Raw genomic sequence first — 26,934 nt, forward strand, 5'->3', positions numbered from 1 at the left:
CCAGTGATGTTGTGGGGATGGAACTGGACTCTGATGGTGGTGTCTGAAAAGAGGATGCTGTCCCAAGTTGCATGCCATCTGGGACAATATCTCCCATCCACTACATTATGTACTGGTTGGGCACAGGAGTACATTCAGCCAGAGACTCATTCCACCGAGATGCAACACAGAGCATCATAGGAAGACATTCCTGGCTGTGGCCATCAAACTTTACAACTCCTCCCTTGGAGGGTCAGACACCCTGAGCCAATAGGCTGGTCCTGGACATAATTTACATATTACTATTTAACTACGGTTTTATTACTATTTAATTATTTATGGTGCAACTGTAACAAAAAACAATTTCCCCCGGGATCAATAAAGTATGAATATGACTATATTTAAACACTCAGCTCTCTTCTGATCTTTCTGCAATCAAATGCAAAATTTGTTTGCATGCGAGTATGAAACACAGGAGTTAAGACCTTAGGTGGAGCAAGTTTGGATGGACCACTCATATTTTAGACAAACAGTATTGGTAGATACAGCAGCTATAATTTGGGTGTACCATCTGAGCTCAATAACACTTAATTTATATTACCATCCAAGATACTGCTGTCCAGAATAATTTTTTCCTTTTAACACAAGACATTATAATTAGATTCAACATGTGTTTCAATAATCTGATTCAATCACAGTTGTAATAGAACCAGACAATCAACAGCTCATTTGTGTATCTTTTCCATGTTTTATTTTTAAGTGCAATTCTCATGTCTTAGTTAATGACAAGTAATTTTATGTCACATATACAACCCTGAGATTCATTTTCTTGTGGGCATTCACAGTAAAGCAGCACAATTTTTTATGTATCTTATTGGCTCTGCAACATGCAAGCTCCATTCTTGGATAAAGGTGCAAAGTTGATTTATTCACAACCCCATACTAAACTGATTAAATACTAATTTGTGCAAAGTTCTCATCATCATCGCTTATGTTTGCTAATCTATACTAGCTGAGATCTACATTATAAAATTATCAAAAGTTTTAAAATCCCTCTATCTTACCCCATTGTTAACTGCTACAAGTACTCAGATATCTAACTTTCTCTATTCACAGTTCTGATGAACAGTTCTGCCTCCATTATCCTTTCAAAACTGACTCTCCATGATTAATCTGTGCCTTTCTAAATGAGAATTTACACTGTAAAAATAGACTTCAATAATTTAGTGAGAATTAATGTCAAATTAACTGACCTGTAATTAAATGGTTTATCTTCCATTTGAAAGCAAAATGCTAGCAGTTCCCCAATACTTGAGGTCCACTATGATTGAAAAATTGTCAGTGCCTCAGATTACTTTTTTAAAAAAATATATTTCATCTCTGCTTATTTATCCACTTTCTACTTCTCTGCCTCACTGATCATATTCAATACTTCAAAATCTTAATTACAGCATCACAAACACTATTTTAACAGACATTCACAAAATATTTAGTCAAAACCTCACCGTCTTCCACCTTCATTTTTTTTTCTTGTTTATCCCTAACCGATCATACTCATGCTTTAGTTATCCTCTGTGTACCTGTGAAACTTAGAGATTTTTTGATTTTATGTACCCCCCCCCACCCCCACCCCTGCATCTAAACACAAGTCTAGGTCTAAACAGTTGTCTGCTGGCCTCTACAAACAGCAAGTGCAGACTTGATAATGGATTTGCAGAACACCAATGCTCAGTCCACAATGGCCATCCAAAGCTTCCAGTTGCAGACCATTTCAACTCCCCATTACCACATTGACCATGATGAAGCCCAATGCAAACTGGAGGAGAAATACCTAATATTCTGCCTGGGTAGCCTACAACTCAATATGAATATCAAACAAGAAAATCTAGATATTGGAAATCAAAGTAATACACACAAAATGCTGGAGGAACTCAGCAGGCCAAGCAGCACATATGCTAAAGAGTAAACAATCCTGATGAAGGGTCTTTCCCCAAAACGTTGACTGTTTTACTCTTCTCCATAGATGTGGTCTGGTCAGCAGAGTTCCAGCATTTGATGTGTATGACACAAATATCAAATTTTCCAATTTTAGGTAACCACCCCTCCTATCCTCCCCCCCCCCCACTTTTCCCCATTTCTACCCTCTCCTTCTGATTGCTTGAGCTTCCTCTCCCGCACCCCACGGACCTCTTTTACTGATCTTTACCTCCTTTTTCCTCCTGGCTCCATCCACCCACTTCAACAAAGGTTCCCCACCCCCATCTGATTCCAATTTTCATTCACCTCTTATTGTTCCCATTCTCACCCCTTATCCAAATCCAGCTCCAGTAATACTTTATATTCCTGCTCTTTCATATTCACACTCCCCCCACATTGCACCATATTTTTCTCTTCCCTCTCCATCCATCATTCACCTGCCAGTTTTACAACTCCACCCCACTAACCTCCCTTTCTAGCTCTACCTGCCTGTCATCTTTCAGCTTTCCTCAGTCTACCAATTGCCTTGGAATCCTTTGTCACTCACCTCTTGATGCTGGCCATCTCACCTCTACACTCAGTCCTGATGCAAGGTTTCAACCCAAATGGTACCAATTTATTTTCTCCCACTAAAGCTGCTCAATGCACTGAGTTCCTCCAGCAGTTTTTTTTTAATCCAACTGTACTTTGTTAATCCTTCTTTTGCACTATAATAATTTTTGTCTGCACTGTACTGCTGCCACAATTTCACAGTATATAAGCCAGTGATTATAAATCAGATTTCTGATCCTTCCATTGATCTGTGTCCCACACTTCCAATACTTATTGCAAGTGTGTACCATTAATGAACCCGTAGTTTTAATTTAATTGTCCAACTTGCTTTTAATCTCCATTACTAATTTTTGACCTTTTTCCAGTTCTGCTTTTCTCTCTTCTGAATGTATGTGCACCTTCCCACCACATCTATGCTAAATTTACCCCCTCAACCCCATCCCCAAGATCACCAGCAAACCGATCTGCAACAATATTGAACCTAGCACCAGCAAAGATTGTACCTTCCCCAGAATTGATCTTAATGCCCCAGGTACCTGAAACCCTCCTGTCAACATCACCTCCCCAGCAATTTATTCACCTTTGCAACCCTATTTCAAAACTTACTAGCATGTCATTCCAGGAGTAATCTGAAATCGATTCTGCTTCTTAAACTCTCACAAATTCTTAAACCATACTTGCAGAACCTTACCCTTTTATCTCCTATGCTGATGGTCTTAATAAAAACACTTCTGACCTCCGACTCCAGGCTATTCTGCAGGTTTGCAGATATGCTTGACACAAGCATCAAAGATACTAAAGACTTCCTTAATAACTGTTCATTGCTTGCCCCCTCCCCCCCCAACATACTTGAGGCTCTCATGCTCTTTGCTCAGCTTGCATTCTCCAGGTGAACCACCATTTGCTTGTCTAGCATGGACTCACTCCCCTGATCACACTCCCAAGGTGCAAAGTAACCATCTCACGAAATGCACTAAGTACAAAACATCCAGTGAATCAGCTGTTGCTCAAGCTCCAAAACCCAGATGTCAGGCTCCTCCAGCTGATGACATTTCCTCTACCTTTGGTTGTTCAAGTCACAGGAAAAGCTCTGCAGTCACCACGGGGGAGAAAATGGGATTTTCATCCCTTGTCGTGGCTATCCCTCGAGGTCCAGGATGATGGTCTTCGTTCTGAAGAAGTGGCCCACAGAGCGAAGACACCTGTGCGTGTATTTGTTTAACGTGTAGAAACATAGAAACATAGAAAATAGGTGCAGGAGTAGGCCATTCGGCCCTTCGAGCCTGCACCGCCATTTATTATGATCATGGCTGATCATCCAACTCAGAACCCTGCACCAGCCTTCCCTCCATACCCCCTGATCCCCGTAGCCACAAGGGCCACATCTAACTCCCTCTTAAATATAGCCAATGAACTGGCCTCAACTGTTTCCTGTGGCAGAGAATTCCACAGATTCACCACTCTCTGTGTGAAGAAGTTTTTCCTAATCTCGGTCCTAAAAGGCTTCCCTTTATCCTCAAACTGTGTACTTGATGTTGCACTCCAAGAAGCCCACGATGCTTCACAAATGGCATGGAAACCACGACGATTGGAGCTGATGGATTTGTTGCAGCCTTCATCCGCCTTCACAGCCGTTGAGTTCTAAGTAACTTCGTCCGTCTGTTCCACCGTTGAGGTCTTGGTTGGATTGTCCTTTGTCAGGGATCTCACCCTCGACCTTACCGCCATGGGGGACCCTACTAGGAGCATAGCTCCAGAAAGCATTGCTCTCGGGATCTCAGGACCACAGAAGCTTCTCCACCACAAGGTGACAATCCATGGAGAAGCTTGTCGTGGTGGAGAAGCTTTCATTCCTACTATTCTAGTTATTAGATTAACTCTTTAACCAGAAACCTCAAAAGTACCTATTTTTTCTACCGAACCAAAATTCCAAGTTTCATACATTAGTACTCCATTAAAATGGGCTCCATAGTACTTAACTTGCATTAGCAAAACAATTTTGCATTGCAGAAAGGAAGGAACCAAAGCAAGATGAGGACAAAACTTTTACGTGATATTACTAAATTCCAATTGGAACAATATATTTAAAATCCAATAAAAACAGAAAACTGGAAGCACTCAGTAGGTTAAGCAATGGGAAGAGAATCTAAATCAACATTTACCCTCAAGGATCCTTCATCAGAACTACAAAGATGAGAAGGTGAAGAGAACAGAGAGAATATCTGAAAAGATACAGCAGACTAAAGCTGACCAGGTACAATTTCCTAGAGGTGAAATAAAATGATACAGAAACAATTTGAAACAGGAAGGTACAGTTATATCTGTGGGGGGGGAATAAAAAGGATTTATCTGAAAATATTAAACTGAATATCATATTATTAAATATCAACATCATGGGCTGAATGGTATTCTAAGATTAGAATACTTTTCATCAGACAATGATGGCAACCCTGAGCTTCCAGCCTTATAACATTTTACTTCTCCATCCCATTCCCATGCTGGTATTTCTGTCTTCAGCTCCTAGCTGAGAAACAATTTATCTGAAAGAAGAACATGCAAAACAAAGCAACTATCTAGAAAATACTGCTTGAAGATTGTGGGTAGGATTTGACATGGTAAAATACAAGTGAGAAAGTGTCAATTGATCACTCTGTTTGAAGTATGGAAAAGCAGAATTTCTTTTGAGAAACACTGGAAGACACTAGAAAGGAATTCAGCCCCTCAGTCTGCTCCTCCATTCAATATAACACGGCTGATTTTCTACCTCAGGAATATTTTGCTGCAGGATCTACCATCATTTTTTTAATTTCCAGAAATTTATCAAACATCATTTTAAATACAATCACTGTCAGCGCTTCCTCAGCCCTTTGGAGAAGACATTTCCAAAGTGAGGAAATGTTGTCTCATTTTAGTCTTCTCTCTCGTTTTCAGACTATGACAACTATAACTTTGCTATATCCTACCTTCTCTAAGGTTCTCTTAAATTCTCTAAAATTATTTCAACAAAGTCATAGCTCCTTCCAAACCCCAAAGAAAGAGTAAACCTACTCAGTCTCAAATAAAAAATTGTCATTCTAGGAAACGATCAGCAAATCATTGCTGCGCTCCCTCTGTAAGAAATATATCCTTTAGGAAAGAAGATATAAGTTATACATAAAAATCCAGGTGTGGTGACATAATTATACTTTACTATTATACTCAATTCCTCTAGTAATAAAGACAAACAAATGACTTGCTTTGCTAACTGCCTGCTGCATGTTAAGTTCAGTGACTCATGTGCAAGGACACCCTGGCTCCTTTGAGCATCATTTCACACTCCTTCACATATGAATGACCTCGGTTTTCTCCCACACTGAACTTCATCTACCATGTTGCTGCTGACTCCCTCAGCTTGAAGACTGCATCCTCATCACTACGTTCATTTGTATTTAGTTTTGCATCACTGACAAACTTAGAAATAATACATTTTGACCCTGCAGCCAAATCACTGACACAGATTGTGAATAGTTATAGCCCAAACATTGATCTCTACGTAATTGCATGTCACAGTCCACAGACTAAAGGACTCATTTTACCCATCTTGTTCTCTATCTGTTAGGCAACAATCAGTCTCTGCCTCAACTGTACATAAATTCAGTCTATACTAATAATAGAAGACCCAGCTGAGATTCTCACATGCTGATATCAATCAAGTCTTTCTAAGTGGTGATTAATCTACACCATTTCTAATCAGAGTGTTTTTAGCAGGAAGTTTCTTTGAGAACACAAAACACTACGAAGTCCCCATTTCAGAAAAAGTACACCATTCTCACCATGCAGGAAGCCGTTGGCCCATTCAAATTCCTGTTACATAAGTATGCAGAGGCTGAGTGCAAGCAGAAACAGACAACATTCCACACATCGTTTAGTACACCTACCCCACCTGTGCCAGAATATGTAGAGTAATTTACAGAGCTCACAGAAATGGAATGGAAGCGAGTTATCTTTGATTAAGGGGGCTGTCGATGAGATAAAGTTCAACAATGTAAATATCTAACCCACTGCATAGGGTAACAGTGATGTAATAATGCTTTTTCCCCCATTGTGGCAAACTGGGTCCAAATGTTATTATGACATTTTCTTTCTGAATACACTGAGCTTCAGGGGATAGGTGGGCATTCCGACAGGCTGCATCACTGTCTGGTATTGGGGGGGGGGGGGGGGGGGCTACTGCACAGGACCAAAAGAAGCAGCAGAGGGTTGTAAATTTACTTGGCTCTATCTTGGGTACTAGCCTACAAAGTACCCAGGACATCTTCAAGGAACAGTATCTCAGAATGGTAGAGTCCATTATTAAGGACCTCCAGCACCCAGGGCATGCCCTTTTTTTTGCTGCTACTATCAGGCAGGAGGTACAGAAGCCTGAAGGCACACACTCAGTGATTCAGGAACAGCTTCTTCCTCTCTGCCAACTGATGGATATTGAACCCTTGAACACTACCTCACTTTTTAATATATGTTCTTTCTGTTCTTGCACAATTTTTAATCTATTTAATAAATATATTGTAATTGCTTTACTTATTTATTATTATTAATTCTTATTTTTTCTTCTTCTATATTATGTATAGCATTGAACTGCTGCTGCTATGTAAACATATTTCATGACACATGCCAGTGATAATAAGCCTGATTCTGAGAAAGGCTGAGGTACAAATGCCTCTGTCAGAACACAAGTAGATCTTTGCCTCACACACTTTATGCAATATCTAGGTATTAACATTTTACCCTAACAAGAATTCCTCTTGTACCTAGGTATATTCTAAAGAAAGTTTGTGTGCTTGGATTTTTTTTTTGAAATTTGCATTCCTTACCTGTTCTTTAAAAAGTTCTTTGAGAACATTCATACATAGATCAATCACTTCTTCCTCTTGCATATCCCGTATTACAGCCACTGCATCTCCACTGATAACAGACATCAGGACACAATGTTTGCCCTAAAAACGTTTAATTGGTATAAATACAATTAGAGCTCACAATATGCTAATAAAATAAAGTAATTCCAAAAGAATAGATTCTTAAGGAACAGAAGAATTCAATGAGCACTTAGAATTTATTCCAATTTCATGGCATCAAGGATATCTTCAAAAGACAATGCCCAAAAAGGCAGCATCCATCATTAAGGAACTCCATCACCCTGGATATGCCCTCTTCTCATTAATACATCAGAGAGGAGGTACAGGAGCTTGAATACACATGTTTTAGGAACAGCTTCTTCCCCTCCAAAATCAGATTTCTGAACATCAATGAACCAACCCATGAACACTACCTCACTAATTTTGCACTATAAACACACACACAAATAAACTTATTGTTTTGTATATACCTTATTGTAATTTACAGTCTATGCATTTCACTGTGCTGCTGCCACAAAACAATAAGTTTCATGACATACTGTATGTCAGTGATATTAAACCTGATTTTGGCCTAATTTGTTCTCTTAAAAACCCTGTTTAACAAATGCATTCAGACATTATTTTTATTATTAATTTTTTATTGGGACATTTATTGAAGTATTTTCGGATCCAGAGAGTTGAAACCAAGTGAAATTACATCACTAAAAATCATACAGACCATTTTATTTTGGACTGATACTTAACATTGAATGGGTATTTCAACATGTTATTTGCATGTAGAATAAACATGAAACCCCTAAGACGAGAATAACTGGTGAGACTGATCTAATACTTTCCTAACACTTGGGTTATAACCCAAATGTCTAGAAATCAAGGTAGAAGTTCTCTGCCACGTTAACCAGACTGCAGTATCTCACTAGTAAAAAATACAAAAGGCTTTAAAGAAAAATAACCCTTGGTTAAAGCTGTCTGGAGAACTTGCAATATTTTTGCAAGCTTCCTTGATCTTGATTTCAAAAAAGTGGAGGAGGCTTAAGTGAAATGTAGCAGAGACCTCTCCATCAGTAGTCTTGTAGACAGGAAACAGCCACTTCAGCCCACAAGCCTGCACCAAGCATCATACACCAATCCTCATAAAAGTGGCTGGTGAACACAGCAGGCCAGGCAGCATCTCTGGGAAGAGGTACAGTTGACATTTCGGGCCAAGACCCTTCGTCCTGATGAAGAATGTGATTAGGCAGTATTCTGACCCAAGAGGCGTTCAGTCATGATCCTGTGGATGGTAGCTCTGTACCACTGGTTCCTCAGCCAAGCACTTACACTCAATATCGTGATCGAATTTCAGGATTGAACCTAGGTCACTGGAGCTGAGAATTCTTTGTTACAAATCTCAGTCAATCACTTGGTGGCAAGATACAGGGATAAATTTTGGAATCAATTGCAGAAAATATATCACAAAATAACGCATTAACAGATGTTATTATGACTCATGTAACAATGATTAATTCTTACACTTATTCTTATGAATTATATCCTTCCCTGTACCAAAATGAATGCAAATGAAAAATTCCTGTGTCCATCACCTATTTGACTGTTACCCCAGCTCCAAGTACATCAATAAGATAAACAGCATCAATTCACTTAGGACTTAGTTATATTACACCATCTATATTAACATTTCTACAATATTATTTTGCCCACTAATTATGTTTGGTGGGTAAATTACATCAGATTTAGTTATTGGAATGTTCTTTCAAAAGGTTAAAATTTATGTTTGGTTTTCTTTCTCTTATTATTCGTGTTATTAATGCCATGTTTTTTTAAATTTTCTTCTTATATACAGATGTAGTTGATGAGCTAAAACATGAAACACAATTAAGCACTGAAAATAACTAATTCACTTACTTGTGGATCCATATCATAAAATACACCAAAAAGTCCACGTTTGTCAGGACTGGGAGGAATGTGACCAAAGAAGTCTGCTCCCTGTATTTTGTTCTCCCAGAATTTATATGGAAACTGTAAGGCAATCTAAATGGTCAAAAATGCCCAATTAGAGGATTAGATATTTTCAAAATAATACTAACAAACTTTTAGGAAGAGAGATGATTTAACTTTCAACAAAATATTGAGCAATCAAATGTATTTAGAAACAAAATCTAAATTGAATATTGTGTAGAAGTACACAGTTCTGCATGCCTTCATTCAGTGACTGTATTGGAATGTGGGCTGATGAGAATTATTATAAAAACATCTCACTGCATTCTTTTCAAGATGGTGATTCTCCCTTTCTTTAATCCATCTGTTAGTCTGATTAGGCAACAGATACCTGCAAGCTTCTGCCAACATGCTTACTGTGCTACATGCACTTACTTCCATTGTCCAGGTCCATCACAAACTGACTCCAATATACCCATTTTATTCCTTTCCTATTTCCTCAACCATTCCTTCACTCCAAAGAGGTTTATTTCAATAGTTCTCTCTGCACGACATTTCCTCTAATACCCTATTCTGCTTCCCATGCCCTCACAACTACTTTCCCTCTTTAGTTCACTTTCTTATGGAAACATAATTAAAGCAAGACTGTGCTACACAAGCACTTGAACTCATTCTGTTAGTCAGTAAGATCATGACTACTTACTCACCTGATTCTTATTTCCTTCCACTCCCTTAGTATGCAAAAATGTTTGGATCTCAGGTTTGAATTACTTCTTGAAGTACAGCACCCTGCCTATGTTACACCAATTAGATCATGGACAAGAGGAACAAAGAGTCTTAAATCAGATTCCTCTGGGGAAGTTTATCATACTATTCTTTTACTCATTAACCTATGGCACAATGTAATCAAGATGTTACAGGATTGCTGTGGGAGAAGTAGGTTTGAATTCATGGGAAACTGGCACCAGTACCAGGGAAGCAGAGAGCTGTTCCACTGGGACAGGCTCTACCTGAACCGTGATGGGACCTGGATCTTGGCAAATCACATAACTAGGGTTGTGGATAGGGCTTTAACCTAAATAGCAGGGGAGTGGGTTCAATAGACTGAAGAAGGATGGATAAAGTAAAAGTGAACAGTGTGGATAGAGATAAAGTAAAAGCAAAAGTAAAATAAGAGAGAAGTAAGAATGGAGTGCCAAAAAGTCAAGTGCATAAGAGACGAAGAGAACTAGATTTTAAAGGCACAGAGAGTGTAAGGGCACTTAATTTGAATGCCTGTCAGTGAACTTGTGGCACAAATCAGTATAAAACTGTATCATTTAGTGGCCATTACAGAAATATGTTTGCAGGGTGGAGAGGATTGGGAATTAAATATCCAAGGATATCAGTTAATACGGAAGGATAGGCAGGAAGGTGGGGTGGCGCTCTTAATTAAGGATGAAATCAGGGCAATAATGAGAGACGATACAAGATCTAACGAGCAGAATGTGGAATCCATCTGGGTAGAGATTAGGAATAGTAAAGGGGGGAAAAAATCACTGGTGGAATTTGTCTATTGGCCACTAAATAGTAACATTACAGTGGCAAAGGCAATAAAACGAGAAATATCGGAGCAGAGGAATGAGTCTCTGGATAACTTCCATTACTATGTGCGAATAAGGGTAACAATACTGGAATAAAGGGTATAGCAAATGAACGTGTGTCTGAAAAATTAGGATAGAGGGCAGGGATTCAGATTTTTGGACCACTGCAATCTTCTGGGGCAGAAGTACAAGAAGGACAGGTTATATCTGAATTGGAGTGGGACCAATACCTGGCAGACAGATTTGCTAGTGCTACTAGTGTGAGTTTGAAGTAGATTGGCAGAGGGATGATTTCCCAATCATCATTGAAGCAAATAACAGGCTGGAAATTGATACAGAAGTCAGTGACAGCAAGTTGAATAGGCATGACAAGCAGGAGAGTGGCAGTGACTGAGGGAAGACTATTAGATTATTTTGTATTTATTTCACTGGAAGAGGTCTGGCAGGCAAAAGGGATGAAGCTGGAGCTTGGATAGCTACATGGGAGTGGGACATTATGGAAATGTGGTTAAGGGAGGGACAAGACCGGTAACTTAAATGTTGTGGGTTAGAGGTACTAGAGACAGGAAAGACAGGTGGGGAGGGAATCTATTTTTGACTGAAGGGAATGTTGCAGCAGTAGTAGTTAAGAGATGAAATTACTGAAGGATTATCCAGTGAGGCTTTATGGGTGGAGCTGAGAAATAAGAAGGGGATAGACACATTACTGGGATTGTACAACAAGTCCTCAAATAGTCAATGGAAATTAGAAGAACAAATATACAAGTAGATTATGGAGAGCTGAAAAAATAATAGGGTGATGATAGTTGAGACTGGGACTGCTATACAATTAAAGTCTTAAATGGGGTGGGATTTGTTAAGTACATTCAGGAAACACTTTTTGGGCCAAATATAAAGGACCCTACTTGGGAGAAGTCAAAGCTTGACCTACCCTTGGATAATAGAGCAAGTGACTGAGGTGACAATGGGAGACCACTGAGACCCTTATCTATAGCTTTTAGTTTTAAAGAACTTAAGGAAAGGGATAGAACCAGTCTACAAGTTTAAGTTCTAAATGGGGACTAAGCACATCAAAGTGCATTTATTATCCAAGTATGTATACCATATACGACGTTAAGATTTGTCTTCTTGCAGGCAGCCACAAAATAAAGAAACACTATGGAATTCACGAAAAGCCCCACATCACAAAAATAGTTATTGTTCCAATGTACTATAAAGAACAAATCATGCAAAAAAATAAATAAACAATCCACAGAACATTAACTGCAGAGTCTCTGAAAGCAAGTCCATAGCCATGGAGCCAGTTCAGTGCTGCATCCAGTCCAGGAGCCTGATGGCCACAGGCTGCAGCTACAGTGTTAGTTCAGCACTGAGGCGAGTAAAGCCTCAGGAAGTTGTGAGCTGAACTGGCTTACTTTCCACCCTCGCTATCAATACCTTAATCCTTTTAATCTGGTTTGGTGCTTAAATCGGTCGAATATTGGTTTGTTAACCTCTCTCCAGCCCAGGCCCTGCCACTTCAAACTGGCCCCGAAGATTCAATCCAGCCAACGTCCACTCCAGCAATGACCACTGCAGCCATACCTGCATTCTCAAAAGTCCAGCTCACTGAATAATAAAGGATACCACAAGAACACCAGATTGTACAGGCAGTTCAAAAGCACACCTCCCAGTGGGAAATTACAGGCTGCAGATTGCAGTGACTGTAGTCCCGAAAAAGTATATTGGGGGGGGGTGCGAGGGAGACAGAAAGAAAAATAGGGTCCATGAAGACCAAAGGAAACATCTTTGTGTAGAACTGCAGGAGATAGGCAAGGTCCTTAATAAAAAAAAAAATTCCTGTTTCTACTATGAAGTCTTCGGATCTAGAAAGTAAATGAAGTAGTCTTAGAACTTACTTTACTGTAAAGCAAATCAGCATTACAGAAGGTGATAGGTGTCTTAAAAAGGGTATGAAGGTAAACATAACAGAGTCTGACAATATATATCCAAGATCACAGTGGAGGCTACAGAAGAAATTGCAGGAGCCCGGGATGAAATATTTGTATCACTGTTAGCCACATGTGAAGTGCCATTAAACTGGAGGGTAGTGAATGCTATTTAGGGTCAGCCCAATCCCCAGCTCTCAGTCCATAATTCTTCAGGCTGCAATAACCACCCAGATTACATGTTTAGATGCAGAGCTATTATTCAACTATGGCTCAAACTCCATGGACTTTCTCCCACCATCAACATTGCAATATTCAATTTCATGTTATTTTTTCTGAGGAAGTTTCCCCACTTTCTCAGAAAAAAATAACATGAAATTGAAACAGCTCAATTGACAACTTAAAAGCACAAGCCAAGCCACTCAGAGCTTCAGTGTCAGCCATGCAAAGCAGCAAGACAAATGTTGCAAAAGAAACAGATTGATAATTTCAGAATATAAGGATGTGTTTTGTGATGTCACTAATTACCCTATTAACAGTAAAGCCATTCAAAAATCACACCTCCAATTTACAAAAACAAGGAAAGAGCTTGTAATTAGTTCCAAGTTCACACTTTCATCAGGCATTTCTTATTTGAACCAATTTTGATTAAACAGTAAATTGAGTTTTTAAGTGACTGAATGAAAACACTAAGCTTAATTAAATGTCAATATTTTTCCCATTAGTTTATCTTCACAAAAGGAATCTTGTTAACTTTCCAACAAGATTAATAAGATTTAATTACCTTTTCAATTACCCCTTGTCCTAAACTGTTGATCGCTTTAATTTTCCTTTCAGGCAGGTGTGGATAAAATTGAATAGTGTTTTTCTGAAGTAATGTTAAAGGTACAGTAACCAAAACCTGCAAAAGACCAACCAACAAATATCAATGAATTGTTTGGGACACAATATGCCACTTAAGCATTTAAAACATTCTGACTGACAAAGATTCACATTACAAATATTTACTATTCCTTTTTCAACAATGAACAAAATCAGAAACTGATCTGGCTGGGGTTATTTCCTTACACTCAGAGAGATCTTTACAGCTTTTGTCAAGGTGATGTTTTTCCACTTCTGAGGAAACCAAACGTAATGCAATACAATCACAAAACAATTTAATAGGGGAATTTAAGACACTTGCATCAGAGCCTGGCTAGATTCCTCAAGTAGCTCAGAAAGGTACTGACTGGAAGGGTGTCAAAACGCATCTTGGTCTTCTGGAAAGGCATCATTACACAATACTATACCACCTTAATTATTCATTTCCAAGAATACAAGTTAGGATGATTATTTACTTGACTCTAACTTGGTAAAATAACATAAATGGACTACTGTACTTCCATAACAGATGTATTTCCCTCCGATCATTCACTGTTCAAAGGTTCTCTACTACAGTGAATAAACATTTCTGTAGTTATATTAATGCCTGCATAGAATTTCATTATAGGAAGTTTACCTTCTGCGTTGTCCATAATGTTCCATTAGCTGTTCCAATACAAATATCATCACCTGAATAGTTAATGGACACTACCTGTGAAGATAACATTATTAACAAACTTTTATAATCGACATATATTTATTTGCTTCATTTGAACTGAAAGATATTCTGAATCAACCTTGATCTTAAAATTCCAAAGCAAAAATATGAATAAAAAGTAACAATCTAAATTTATCATGTACTTATTACTTGCCCCTAAACTAGTTAGCAGCTCAGTTCTTTCAATGCTGTTGCTTTTATTCCCTCAAATGCAATCAAATAAAAGGCCAGCATTAAAATCATGAAGCTGTTTAAATCCTCCTTCTCATTAAAAGGACAGGTGAATTGAAAAATTACACCCTTTTTTTAAAGTGGATAATTTTGGCTATTACAGCTGGTTGCATTATCTTTGATGGCCAAACTTTCTGGGAGAATACCAACCAACAATTTGACAACAAAAAAAGGGAAAAACAACAATTTTTATTCGTAGTAAAGATACCAATTCAATTGAACCATGCTAATTCAATTGAAGGAACTTACTATATTGAAATATTACAAAAACTTACAGAAATTTATTAATCATGACATAAAGAGGATCCAAAGTAAAATTTCAAAGGATGAAATTGGACATTTTACTCACTCAAGTTCCAGAGATCAGCCATTAGCATTTAAAAATTACCTGCTTTTATGAATATTAATAAAATTATTTTATTATGCTTTAATGCAGCAAGGTACAAATCCGATGAAACCTACTCCAGAGATGATTAAGCAATCATGCCTTTAGAATATAATGATGTGTTATTAGCATCACTGCAACATATTGCTCTAGATTTTTCTGGCTCAATTTATTAAACACTGCTATATATGATCCTAAACTTACTGGCGTATCAAGTCGTATATCCAGACCATCACCTAGTTTATTGATGACAGATGAGTAACCTGATGTGAAGAGTGTATGATCACCTGCAAATTGGGCAAAAAACTCATTGTGGTCCCAGGAACGAGCAGACACCTGCAGGACAAAATAAAAATAATTATAAGTAGAAAGGTATTAGTATGTTTAACTGCATCTTAAAGAGAGGAAGTGAGAATGTAGCTCTAGTATCAATGCCTTCTAACCTTTGACAGGTAAGCAAATAATCTTAACTCTCTCCCTGCTTAATCCTCAATGCAAGGAGTGTCATGATCAATTAAACTGCATTAAGGTCTTCAAAAATACATGTCATAGAAACCTTAAAAGATGGCCTGTAACTTAATAAAGTCTTTCTGCAAACAGATAATTGCTCCAAGCAACTAACCAAGCAGGATGAAAAGCCTGTTTGTATGAATCACATATCTTTTTCTATTATATTTATTCAGCCAAAGACATGAAGCTCTGCTCCAAATAATGAACAAACTATCTCCTGGCATAGTGCTGGTAACTGAAATTATAGAAAGGAGATGCAGCCTGCAGCTGAAGGTGGTATACAGTTCTGTAATTCCAAATGTTACCAGACTTAGTCTTGTCCAATACCAAAAAAAAACATTGACCTTTTCTGGACTTAATGCTTCTGTTCCTCTTTTCCAACTATTGTCAGTGGTCAAATATTTTATTTTCACTTTATCCATGTGTCACGTTCAATAGTCCAAATAAGATTTAAGCACACCAGCCACCATTACTGAAGTGGATCCAACTCTCCATAATTCCAACATTCTCAAGAATGATCCACTTGCTCTCATGGTTAACATTCCTTCCTCCTAAATATATCAATATTTTCAATGATCGCTGCAAATACTAAACCCACATGCATACAACTTGTTTGCTGGTCAATGTAACAATTCTTAGCATTAATTAATCTTCCAGTTTTAAAGGCAACATGATAATGATATTAGTTTTCATGTCACATAACAAAGCAATATTTTTCACCAAGATCAATATTATCTAATACAAATCATATTTTGACAATATTTTGAATATTTTTAATAGTTTCTTACCTGTTGCAAATTACTCCCACAGGCATATTCAAGATTACCAAGATGAAACTGTAGCACTTTGGCCTCTAAATCACTGAACTGAACACCAGATTCCTGACTGAAAGTTTTGTAGATCTCTTCGATCTTTTCTGCATGCAGAAAACTTGCCGTTAGTCACAACACATCTCTTAATCTTTGAAGAGGCTAATATGGCATACAGAAATAAGCCATTTCCAGTGACCAGAGCAGTCCACTGACAACCAAAGGAATACTTGTTTCTTTTTACCCCCAGAATCTGAAAACAAGGAAGCTCAAAACTTTCCATTCAGCTTGGAGCATATGGCTTAAAAACATCAACTACTTATGCTTGGCAACAACTGACCAGGAATTCTAAGCATTATCATTGGACCAATGACATGTCGAGTAAAAAAAGAAGCAAGTGCTCAGACCATGTTTCAGTCAAGTTTCCTGTTTTGACGTGAGAGAAGGGAAATTATGTTGGTACAAACATTCATTGTTGGGGTGGGTATCACGTGTGTTTCACGAAAAAGACACTGATGGAGATATTACCCATTGTTTAAGCCTCTAATTCAGAAGGCAATAATCATCCTCCCAATATGCAGACACCTTAACATAATTAAAATTATACAGCACCATTAGAGGCAGGAGATGCAGAATGTGGTTACCTTAACAAGGCCTGTCACAAGAATTTATATTCTGGAAGACAGAGGTCAAGAAATCTGCATAGATATAGGACTTCAATGGCAAATATTCAATAAATACAAGAGGAGGGTATGTTCCCTACCCTCCTAATCTGTTGTTCTGAAGAATGTACTTATTATGCACATGCAAAAGCTTGAATAATTTTATTTTCATTGCAAAAATCTTGAGAAAACAACTATTTCTGTGTTTCTGCAAAATAGAAGTGATCATAACCATGTCTGCAGAAAATGTTAGAAATAACTTGTTTTAAGTTTTTAGTATCTGCATGATTTTGCATTTGGATTATGAAGCCAGTGAGAAAGAATTCCATCTTTAATGAAAGAAGACAGGATGTAACAGCTGAATAAGCCAACTTCTCAGGTATGCAAGTGAAAAATGTTCAGCTTTCTATAAGTATGGAGAATAATTTTATGTAAATGTATGCAACTAAGGGCTGAGATACAAATGGGTGAGCAACAAAAGATGAAGGTAAATTATTTCACCATAAAATAGGAAAATTATTCTGTACATGGGTTCTTGTAGTTATTATTTTCTGGGCTTCTCCATTTTTTATCCTTTACAGTACAAGCTAAAATCTGTCAAACTTATTAAGTGATTATGTGAATTTAGTTTATAGATAACGTCAAAACAAACAGCATGGCATAAAGGCATTCCTACTTATCTTTTCGGTAGTCCATCCAAGACCCAATATCAATAAATTCTTTCCTCATAAAAGGAAATCCTACATGATGTAACCCACCTCCAAGCGGAACATCTTGAAATTGCTTCTTGTCCTTCCTCCACTCTGCCACAACATCCAGCATGGCATTGAAATGAAAGTCAATGGACTTGTCAATGGAAGGGTCAACCACATTTCCACCTTCTTCTATCAGGTCACATCTATCTCCCAGTTTGTGCATCTTGCTTCCAAGCTGCATAAAGATAATTTCAAAAGAACTGAACAATGCTTATGCAGAATAGCTTTATTTTGCAATCCAATAATTAACATTTCTGCTCATATGATAAATGACTTAACAGTCAACTACAAAAATATAATAGCATTAGATAACTTCTATATGGAATAATGCAATTCATCACAATTGCAAAGTGCTTTGCCAACATAGCCAATTGCAGACAGTTTCTTTGTCTGCTCATGGATCGATGACAAGATAACACAGATTGGTGGGGGAAGGAAGGGCAAGGTGGGGGAGAGGAGGAGGAGGTGGAAGGCAGGGGAGTACAGGAGAAGAGAAGGAAGAGAAGAAATGAAACTATATTGCCTCCTCAAAACAGCCAACATCAACTTTGGAGGGGAAAGGTAAAGGAGGGGAAGGGGCTAAAATAATGTCTCTTGTTTGACTGTTGACTTTTATACAAGTAGTAAAAAATACTAAACTAGCACATATTTGATTACTTTCTTTTGGAAAGGGCAGAATGAGGTACCATTCTCAGAATCAGAATCAGGTTTATTATCACTGGCATGTGACGTGAAATTTGTTAACTTGGCAGCAGCAGTTCAATGCAATACAGAATCTAGCAGAGACAGAGAAAAAAATAATAAATAAAACATAATAATAAATAAACAAGTAAATCAATTACATATATTGAATAGATTATTAAAAAATATGCAAAAACAGAAATACTGTATATTAAAAAAAAGTGAGGTAGTGTCCAAAGCTTCAAAGTCCATTTAGGAATCAGATGGCAGGGGGGAAGAAGCTGTTCCTGAATTGTTGAGTGTGCGCCTTCAGGCTTCTGTATCTCCTACCTGATGGTAACAGTGAGAAAAGGACATGCCCTGGGTAACAAAATTTCTGTAACAAAAATTGTTAAAGCTACATTTCAAAATAAACAAAGTACATTAAGAACTACTAAAAACCAATATAATGGTCGTCATCGTGGCTATCCCTCAAGGTCGAGGATGATGGTCTTCGTTCTGATCTATTTATGGGCTCTCAAGTGGCTTATGAGTCCAATCTTGAAATATAATGGTAGGGAAAGGTTAACAGTAAAGGAAATCAAGAATTGTATCCTATTACAATAAACTTTCACTTTATATTGACAAAGTGAAGGCTTGTTGTAATGATACAATTTTTTTGAAATTGTATACGTTCAGCACATAAATAAATGCAGTCTCAATATGCTGTAAGTTAGAAACCCACTTGCTCACACATTAGTGCTATGGGATTGTTAATGCAGCCATTAACAATTTGTGCTCCTTTTCCCACTGTCACACCAAGAGAATGGTCATCCCACACACGTCCACCAATCCGACCTCTGGCTTCAAGCACCATCACCTGAGTAAAGTGAAAAGAAAGGAAGAAAAAAACACATATCAAAGAAATGAAAGATCATTGACCACTTGATATTTTCAAATACCAAATACTAATGGTCATTTGTCAGAAGGCTGAAAATTTCACTCAAGATCTCTTAACTCTAATTATTAGCTGGCTAATCAACTCAACTTAGCAACTATAAAATGAATGCAGACTGAACAAAACTTGTTCAAAAGTAGATGACCATAAAAATGTCATGCATCTTATTCTCAGCGGTCTGCTATGATTTTAGTACCCAATCACTAAACAATATTTCAAGAAATAGAAAAACACCTTTATTGAAACAATTGTTAAAAGGAATTAACTCTTGTTAACTCTTATTTTCTCCCAGGTAGCTACCAAACTTGAGCATGAAATTTCTACATAACTGGCTTAATAATCGAGACTGACGCCTTTGCAACATTTCTAAGGCTAGGTGTTAAAAAGAAATTTGAAAGCAATGATAAGGCAAAGTGATATTAGTTTCAACACCCAGCCTCAGAAATACAGCAAAGTTAGCAGCATAACCATCACAACACATTTTTTTAAAAAAGTAGTGCAGAAATATACTTTTTTTTCCACCAGGAGAATAGCACTCTGAATATTTCACGAGGATAAAGTATGAGTCACAGACCTACATGCATCCCCAAAGTTCTGGGTTTAAAGCCTTTACCAGCAACTGTCTCTCAGTCTCAGTAATAAATGGTTAAGCTGCACTAATATTGCAGAAGAAAATTAGCTTGAGTTCCCATTCATTGTTTTAATCAGCTTTTGTTTATGACTCTTCAGCACAAAAATAATTGATGCAGATGTACTGTTACATAGACATCCCAAACTGAAAAAGGCTTCAATCAAATAATAACAATTGTCACCTTTTGTCCACCAAAGAACCGCATCTCAGTTCTTTAGGTACAGGGGTAAATAATTATTATTAATAATAGATCTGAAACATTCTCTTCTGTTTCTCTCTCCATAAATGCTGCCTGACCTGCTGATTATTTCAAATATCTTATGTTTCTATTTCAAATTATTAACATCTATTATTTTACCTTACAGGGAAGACTTCAGAAGTTTTTAGCAAGGAGCAAATATTTCCCTATTTTTCATGAAAATACACTACATAGAGCTACTATTGATGCCATAGATGGAAAGAGATAGATGCATCCTTCCCTTCTGTTCGTTTAGTTATGATTCTTCCTTAATAGGTGAGAAAGCAATATTTCAATTCCCAATACGCAGCCTGAACAAATGCACATTGACCATTTTAGAAACTTTTGCAAAATGCTGTCAAGTAACTGGTAAATCCTAATAATACAGTAATAGACATAGTTTTCTATCAGTTGCTAGTACCCCAGCTGTTTCAAGCCTGACATATAACCCTGATCGTTGCAGCCTGACCATGCTACAGTAGTTTGACGCAGTCTTTGCCAGGCTCAGGGTTCTATGAACTCTCTTGCAGGCATTATTCTCCACCCTTTCCCTATTTCATCTCAAGTCTACCTACTACCATCTACAGCCCTACCCTTCATCTCATATGTGTCCAGCCATCTAATGCACCCAGTCGTCTATGGTCCAATCACCCTTCCAATTTCCAAGCCTTGTGGCTAGTGCTGGAGCCCTAAGATCTCAAATTTAGCTGATGATCCTGGCTCAATCTGGTACTCAACCAATAGAATCAAATTGATCAATTAGACCCTGTTCTTAGATGAGCAGTACCTAATTCACGTTTAGTCGCTTGGCATTCAGGACAAGGTAGTAAAATGTATTTGACATCGGCTTATATGGAGAAGCCAAAGAGTGGTAGTAGATGATTGCCCCTCTGACTGGAGGCCTGTGACTAGTGGTGTGCCAGAGGAAATGACGCTGGGTCCATTGTTAATTGTCATCTATATCAATGATGTGGATGACAATTTGGTAAACTGGATCAGCAAATTTGCAAATGACACCAAGACTGGGGGTGTAGTGGACAGCATGGAGGCTATCAAAGCTTGCAGTGGGATCTGGATCAGTTGGAAAACTGAACTGAAAAATGGTCAATGGAATTTAATGCAGACAAGTGTGAGATGTTGCACTTTGGGAGGACAAATCAGAATAGGGCTTGCACAGTGAGCAAAAAGGCACAGAAGTGTGGTAGAACAAATGGATCTGGGAAAACAGATTCATATTTCCTTGAAAGAGGCAACACAAGTAGATAGGGTCATAAGCAGAATTTTTGGCATATTAGCCTTCATAAATCAAAGTACTGAGTTCAGGAGCTGGCAGGTTATGTTGAAGCTGTATAAGGTGTTGGTGAGGCCTAATTTGGTGTATCTTGTGCAGTCTTGGTAATCCACTTTCAGGGAAGACATCAATAAGATTGAAAATTTACAAGGATGTTCCTGGGACTTGAGGACCTGAGTTATAGAGAAAGGTTGAATAAGTTAGGACTTAATTCCCTGGAGTGTAGGAGAATGAGGGAAGATGACAACAAACTGATAAGTGATATAGACACAGTAAAATGCAAGCAGGCTTTTGCCATTGAGGTTGGGCAGGACTAAAATTAGTCGTAGGTTAAGGGTGAAAGGCAAAATATTTAAGGGAAACCTAGGGGGAACTTCTTCAGAGGATGATGCAAGTGTGGAAATGACTGTCAGCAAAAGTACTGGAGATGGGTTTAATTGCAACATTTAAGAGAAATTTGGATAAGGACATGGATGGAGAAGGATAGGGAGGGCCATGATCCAGGTGTGGATCAAGGGCATTAAGGTAATGGTTTGGCATGGACCCGATGGTCTGCTTTATGCTGTAGTACTCTAGGATTCTACTCAGACATGACAATCACTTTCAGCTTGGTAAATCTTACCAAGATATGGAAACTTGTATCTAGTTTGAAAGACTAGCTAATCATTATTCTGCCAACCACACTCATGGAGCCAGATCTTCCAGACAACATGACAGTCCCTGACTATATCCCACCCCAACAGAAATACCAGAGTGAGGCAATGTGGTATAAAGTCAGAACAAAGCATCACTGGGAATGAATCTCAATTAAGTCCAAAAACATCACATGAACCAGTTAATTACCACCCACTAATTTACCCTTAATTGCCAAATGAAAACAGAGATTAGAAGAGCATTTTAGATGGAGATGTGAAAATTAAGTGCTAAAGGTATCAACCAACCAGATGAAGTTGTAAAGCATGTAACAGCCAAACTGAGTCTGTGGCAGGTGGTTGTGAACCAACAAGGACAGTACCAAAAGGAACAGGCATCTCAGCCTTTGTGGATATAAAGTTATCTGCACAAGGCGAACATCCTACATTATGTTGCAAGTATTATCATCATGTTAAAAGGGAAAAACAGACAAATCTGGAAGTTCAGTACTGGGCATTCATGTTTTATTCAGCATATCCCTCACTATTATACAGTCAAACTACAGGACCAATTGAGATGCACTGAAGAGTTCAAAGTGGATGTCAGGAAAAGTGTTTGTGTAGAAATGAGGTTCCAACCTGACGAATCTGCAATATGGGACATGCTTGCTAATTATTGAAAGCAACCTGCTTGCTTTGAAGTGTCTATTTTCAAGATATAGTTCAGCAGATTTTGTATGGTCCCGTAGTTTTTTCTGTATCCATTGCTCTCACGTGATTTATAAACAAATTGAACTGGCTGAGGATTGGCTTCTGCAATGGTAGGTGGCTGCAGCAAATCATCAATGCAGTAATTCTAGGTGAAGACAATTGAAAATAGCCTGCTTTTTGAAACAACTTCAATTTTCATTGTGAGTGCTGTATCCAAAACCACTGGCGATCAAAACTGGCAGGACTGCAGAATTTTATTTAGTAACTGTGAGACTACTTAGTTATGCCTGCTCCATGTTGCTTTTGTTCTTTGTATGGATGAAGTCCTGTGTTGTCATTTCATGCTTAATTGGTGTTGCTCTCAGCATCAAACTTCATTCAACTATATTTCAGTGAGGATCAATGCTTTGAACAACTATTTGAAGGAGGAAGGGTGGACTGCGTTAAAGAATGCAATTTCAAAACTTAGGATGCTGTAAGATGAAAGCAGCACTAAAGATGCAGCAATTAAATTCAGAAATAGCAAACATGCAGGAACAAGAGAAACATATCACAGAATGCTACAGAACCAGTGAAGATTTCAGAGATAAAAAAGGGACTTAAGCCAGACCTCTGAGGCAGGCAACTACAAGATTTCATACGCACTGATTTTCTTTTCAACACTACCTGGTTTAATTACCACATATTAGGTCTATTTCATTAATATGATTATGCCAGTCAGTAGATTAAGGTGTTCGTGCTCAAAATCTAGGTGAAATTTTAAAAAGCCATCTTACTTTAATTCCAAAATTCTGCAGCTGCCGTGCAGCTGCTAAGCCTGCAGCACCAGCACCAACAACAATAACATTTTTCTGCAGAAAAGAAAAACATAAACATCTTAACTGACATTCAGCTGTTTATTCTTTGTTAACTTTGAATACCTAAACAGTCAAATTAAACATATTCTCTCAGTAAGATCGCATCCAGAGTAAACCCTAACCCTAAACAGCAAATAATCCTTTGAATGGTATTTGACCTTCGTTTTCATCAGTAATAAAAAAAAACAACTCAGAATAGAACTATTTTCCTACAAACTCTAAACTTAAGTTTTTAAAAAACCTATATGAAGACCAAACAAAAGAAATAAACAGTCTAACCTTATGATAACAGCTGGGCAGGAGAGGATAGTCAGGACTAATTGTCAGGACCCCAGTATTTACTAAGCCCTTTCTTGTAACAAAATGTAAAATCTTCTCCACTTCTATTACACAGCGAATACGAACAAGTCCTCGAACAACTATGTGGTTTGCACATTTTTGAGGGGTGAGAACCTCCTGCAAATGAAAGGCAAAAGGAAAGGATTATGATTAAACAGTAGATCGGAGTAAGCTACTTGATCTATTGCTCAAATTGTTTCATTAACAGCTCTTTTGAATTCCAGTTTCTAGCCATTCATCTAGATCCTTCAATATAGTGTTATTAATCCCGTAAAGCGCTCACTACCAAAGATAAATAAGCAATGTAGAAGTGGTGCAGCAAAGGTTAAACTAATATACAATTATTTCCACAATCATTGACTGGAAATCATAAAAGGTACAGTATCCCAAAATCATTTTACATACTTAGACAGGTAACACACAAAGAATAGATCTGACACCAAAGGGAACATGATAACACAACCATATTTAAGACAAATCTGTGACTTAGACATACAAGGAGCACTACTATTCAATTTGAAGGGACATACTTAACAACGAGATGTGTTCTGAAGAATAGAGTCTCAATAAAATCAAACCCACCCCACCACCTCAATGAATATCATTTGGTCAAGAAAATTGGGGAAAATAAAAACAAGTGGCAAAATGATGATCACCATTAGTCAATGAATACTGGATATTCTTGCTGAATAACTAAATGGAGTATAAACACAGAAAAGGCTAGGGGATGGGCAGGCAGGCGATGTCTGTAGAGAGAGAAACAGAGTTAAATGTTTCAGGTTAATGAGTATTCACCAGAACTGAAAAATTGGTGAGAAAGTGCATATAGAGAACAAAGCTTGCGATAGGATGGAGCCCAATGCTGTCTTGGTGCCACCTACAAGAGGAAAATGAATACATGTTCCTTATACCTGATCTGACTGAGGCTGAATGAATAGAGGAAGAATGAGAGCAGTTAGAGAACAAAAAAGTACATGTGGAACTGTGTGATGCAGAAATTTGAGATAAAGGAGAAAGCTAGAAATACTCAGGAAATACTTAGAGTATCAAGTAGCATCTGTGGACAGCGGAAAGGAAGAGTTAATGCTGCAGGTAGATTATCTAGCAAAATAAAAACACAAAAGTGCTGGAAAACATGCCTGAAGTTGACCGGTGTCCATGCAGAGAAAAAGAGTTAACACTTTCAGGTTAAAGACTCTGTTAGCAGTTTCTGTTTAATTTATTTCTAGCATCTGCATTTGCTTTTCAAGACAACGCGATACCAATTTTAAAAAGAATGAAAAAAAAGGTTCAACTTTGCTGTTTAGCCTAACCCCAAAAAAGAGCACAGCATCATTGTCTTCATTCCTTATTCATAAATCTGCACTAACAGGATTGCTGATTACTATCAACACAAGAAATCCTCAGTTACCGGTAGAGCAGCCCTCTCAGTTAACAAAGTATCAAGTGAGGACCAAGAGCAAACAGACCTATTCAATTCCATCTGCTTCCAAATATTAGCCACACTACATATCATTACTGTATTAACCATTTCTCACATTTCTGATATCAAGCTGAGAGAACAAAGGCAAACTGTGAAAACACACCAAAATGTTTGCAATTTATACAAACAGTATTTTAACACCAAATTGAAGATTGTTCCGCAGTGGTTCTGAGGCCTTCGAAGACACTCTTAAATATAAATCATATGTTGAGTGAATCTACCAGCTACAGAACTTATTTCCTCTGTTCTAATAACACAACTTAACATCAACCAAAGAACAAAAAAAAGAACGTCAGATGCTGTGTTCTTACAGGCTTGCATATTTACTTTGAAATACATGATGCAAATTGTACACAAATACACACTAATATTCTGAGAAAATACCAACCGGTCACACATGTGCATGTATGTATAGCATATACAACCTTGAGATTCTTTTCCTTAAAGGCAGCCACAAAACAAAGAAACCCAATAGAACACATTAAAAAAATTCTGTCAAACACCTAAAGTGCAGAAGAAGAAAACAAATGAGGCAAGCAAAGAAAAGTAAGAAAATAACATTCAGAACTGAAGTTCATGCAAGTGAGTCCACAGCCATGAAGCCAGTTATCACTGCAGCCAGACCAGGAGCCCATAGTTGCAAGCCTCAGTTCAGCGCAGAGACAAGTAAACTTTGCCGAGCAGCAAACTGAACATTTGCCCCTGTCTCTTCTCCACCCCCAACACCCTGACCTGGTGCTTAAATTGGCCAAACCTTGGGTTGTTCCTCACTCTTGGACCCAGGCCCTACAGCATTCTTATGCTCTTGACCCTGGCCCCCACCGCCTCAATTCAGCCTCACCTCGGCACTGCCGGTCTGAAACGCCTTCAAGTCCGCTCCAGCAATGGCCAAACATTGGCTCATTCCCAGTTCTCAGGCCCATGCCCCAACCCCACTGCCTCGATCAGGCCATACCCACCATGCCACAACCGTCCTGCATCTTCGAGACTTCAGTTCACACCGCAAAAATACCAAGTCGTGCAGGTGATTTAAAAGCTCATCTCTGAAGGGGAAGTTACAGGCTATCGATTGAAATAATTTCCAAAAAAGGTTTGATTAATAAAGTAGCTAATCGTTTTGTTTGCTACCAGCGAGTCAGCACTGTGCCTCACCAATGCCATCTTAAACCAGACAACATAACAAGTTCAGTTAATTTCAGTTTATTTGCCTTGTGCATTTATTAATGTCATCTGTTTTTATTCAATCTAGAAAGTCTTATATGCAAGCAGCCATCTCCATCGTTAGTCAGAATCAGAGGGTAGCAATTAGCCTTAAAATCCTCATATATCGAATGAAGTGGATGTGAAGTAAAAT

At 38.0% G+C, this 26,934-nt stretch overlaps 1 protein-coding gene across 4 annotated transcripts in view; it reads right to left on the reverse strand.

Annotated features, from left to right (window-relative positions):
- Positions 1-26,934, reverse strand: part of LOC134358023 (lysine-specific histone demethylase 2) — a 62,914-nt gene that overhangs the window by 2,214 nt on the left and 33,766 nt on the right. For all 4 annotated transcript variants that reach the window (XM_063069886.1, XM_063069888.1, XM_063069887.1 and 1 more), the window contains 10 exons: positions 24,038-24,214; positions 23,678-23,752; positions 19,186-19,320; positions 17,784-17,955; positions 16,343-16,470; positions 15,249-15,380; positions 14,348-14,422; positions 13,634-13,750; positions 9,306-9,431; positions 7,359-7,481 (listed from right to left, as the gene is read on the reverse strand). In XM_063069886.1, coding sequence (XP_062925956.1) covers positions 7,359-7,481; positions 9,306-9,431; positions 13,634-13,750; positions 14,348-14,422; positions 15,249-15,380; positions 16,343-16,470; positions 17,784-17,955; positions 19,186-19,320; positions 23,678-23,752; positions 24,038-24,214 — 1,260 coding nt within the window. The remainder of the gene's footprint in view (positions 1-7,358; positions 7,482-9,305; positions 9,432-13,633; positions 13,751-14,347; positions 14,423-15,248; positions 15,381-16,342; positions 16,471-17,783; positions 17,956-19,185; positions 19,321-23,677; positions 23,753-24,037; positions 24,215-26,934) is intronic.

This window comes from Mobula hypostoma, chromosome 17 (assembly GCF_963921235.1).
Source record: "Mobula hypostoma chromosome 17, sMobHyp1.1, whole genome shotgun sequence".
NCBI lineage: Eukaryota > Metazoa > Chordata > Chondrichthyes > Myliobatiformes > Myliobatidae > Mobula > Mobula hypostoma.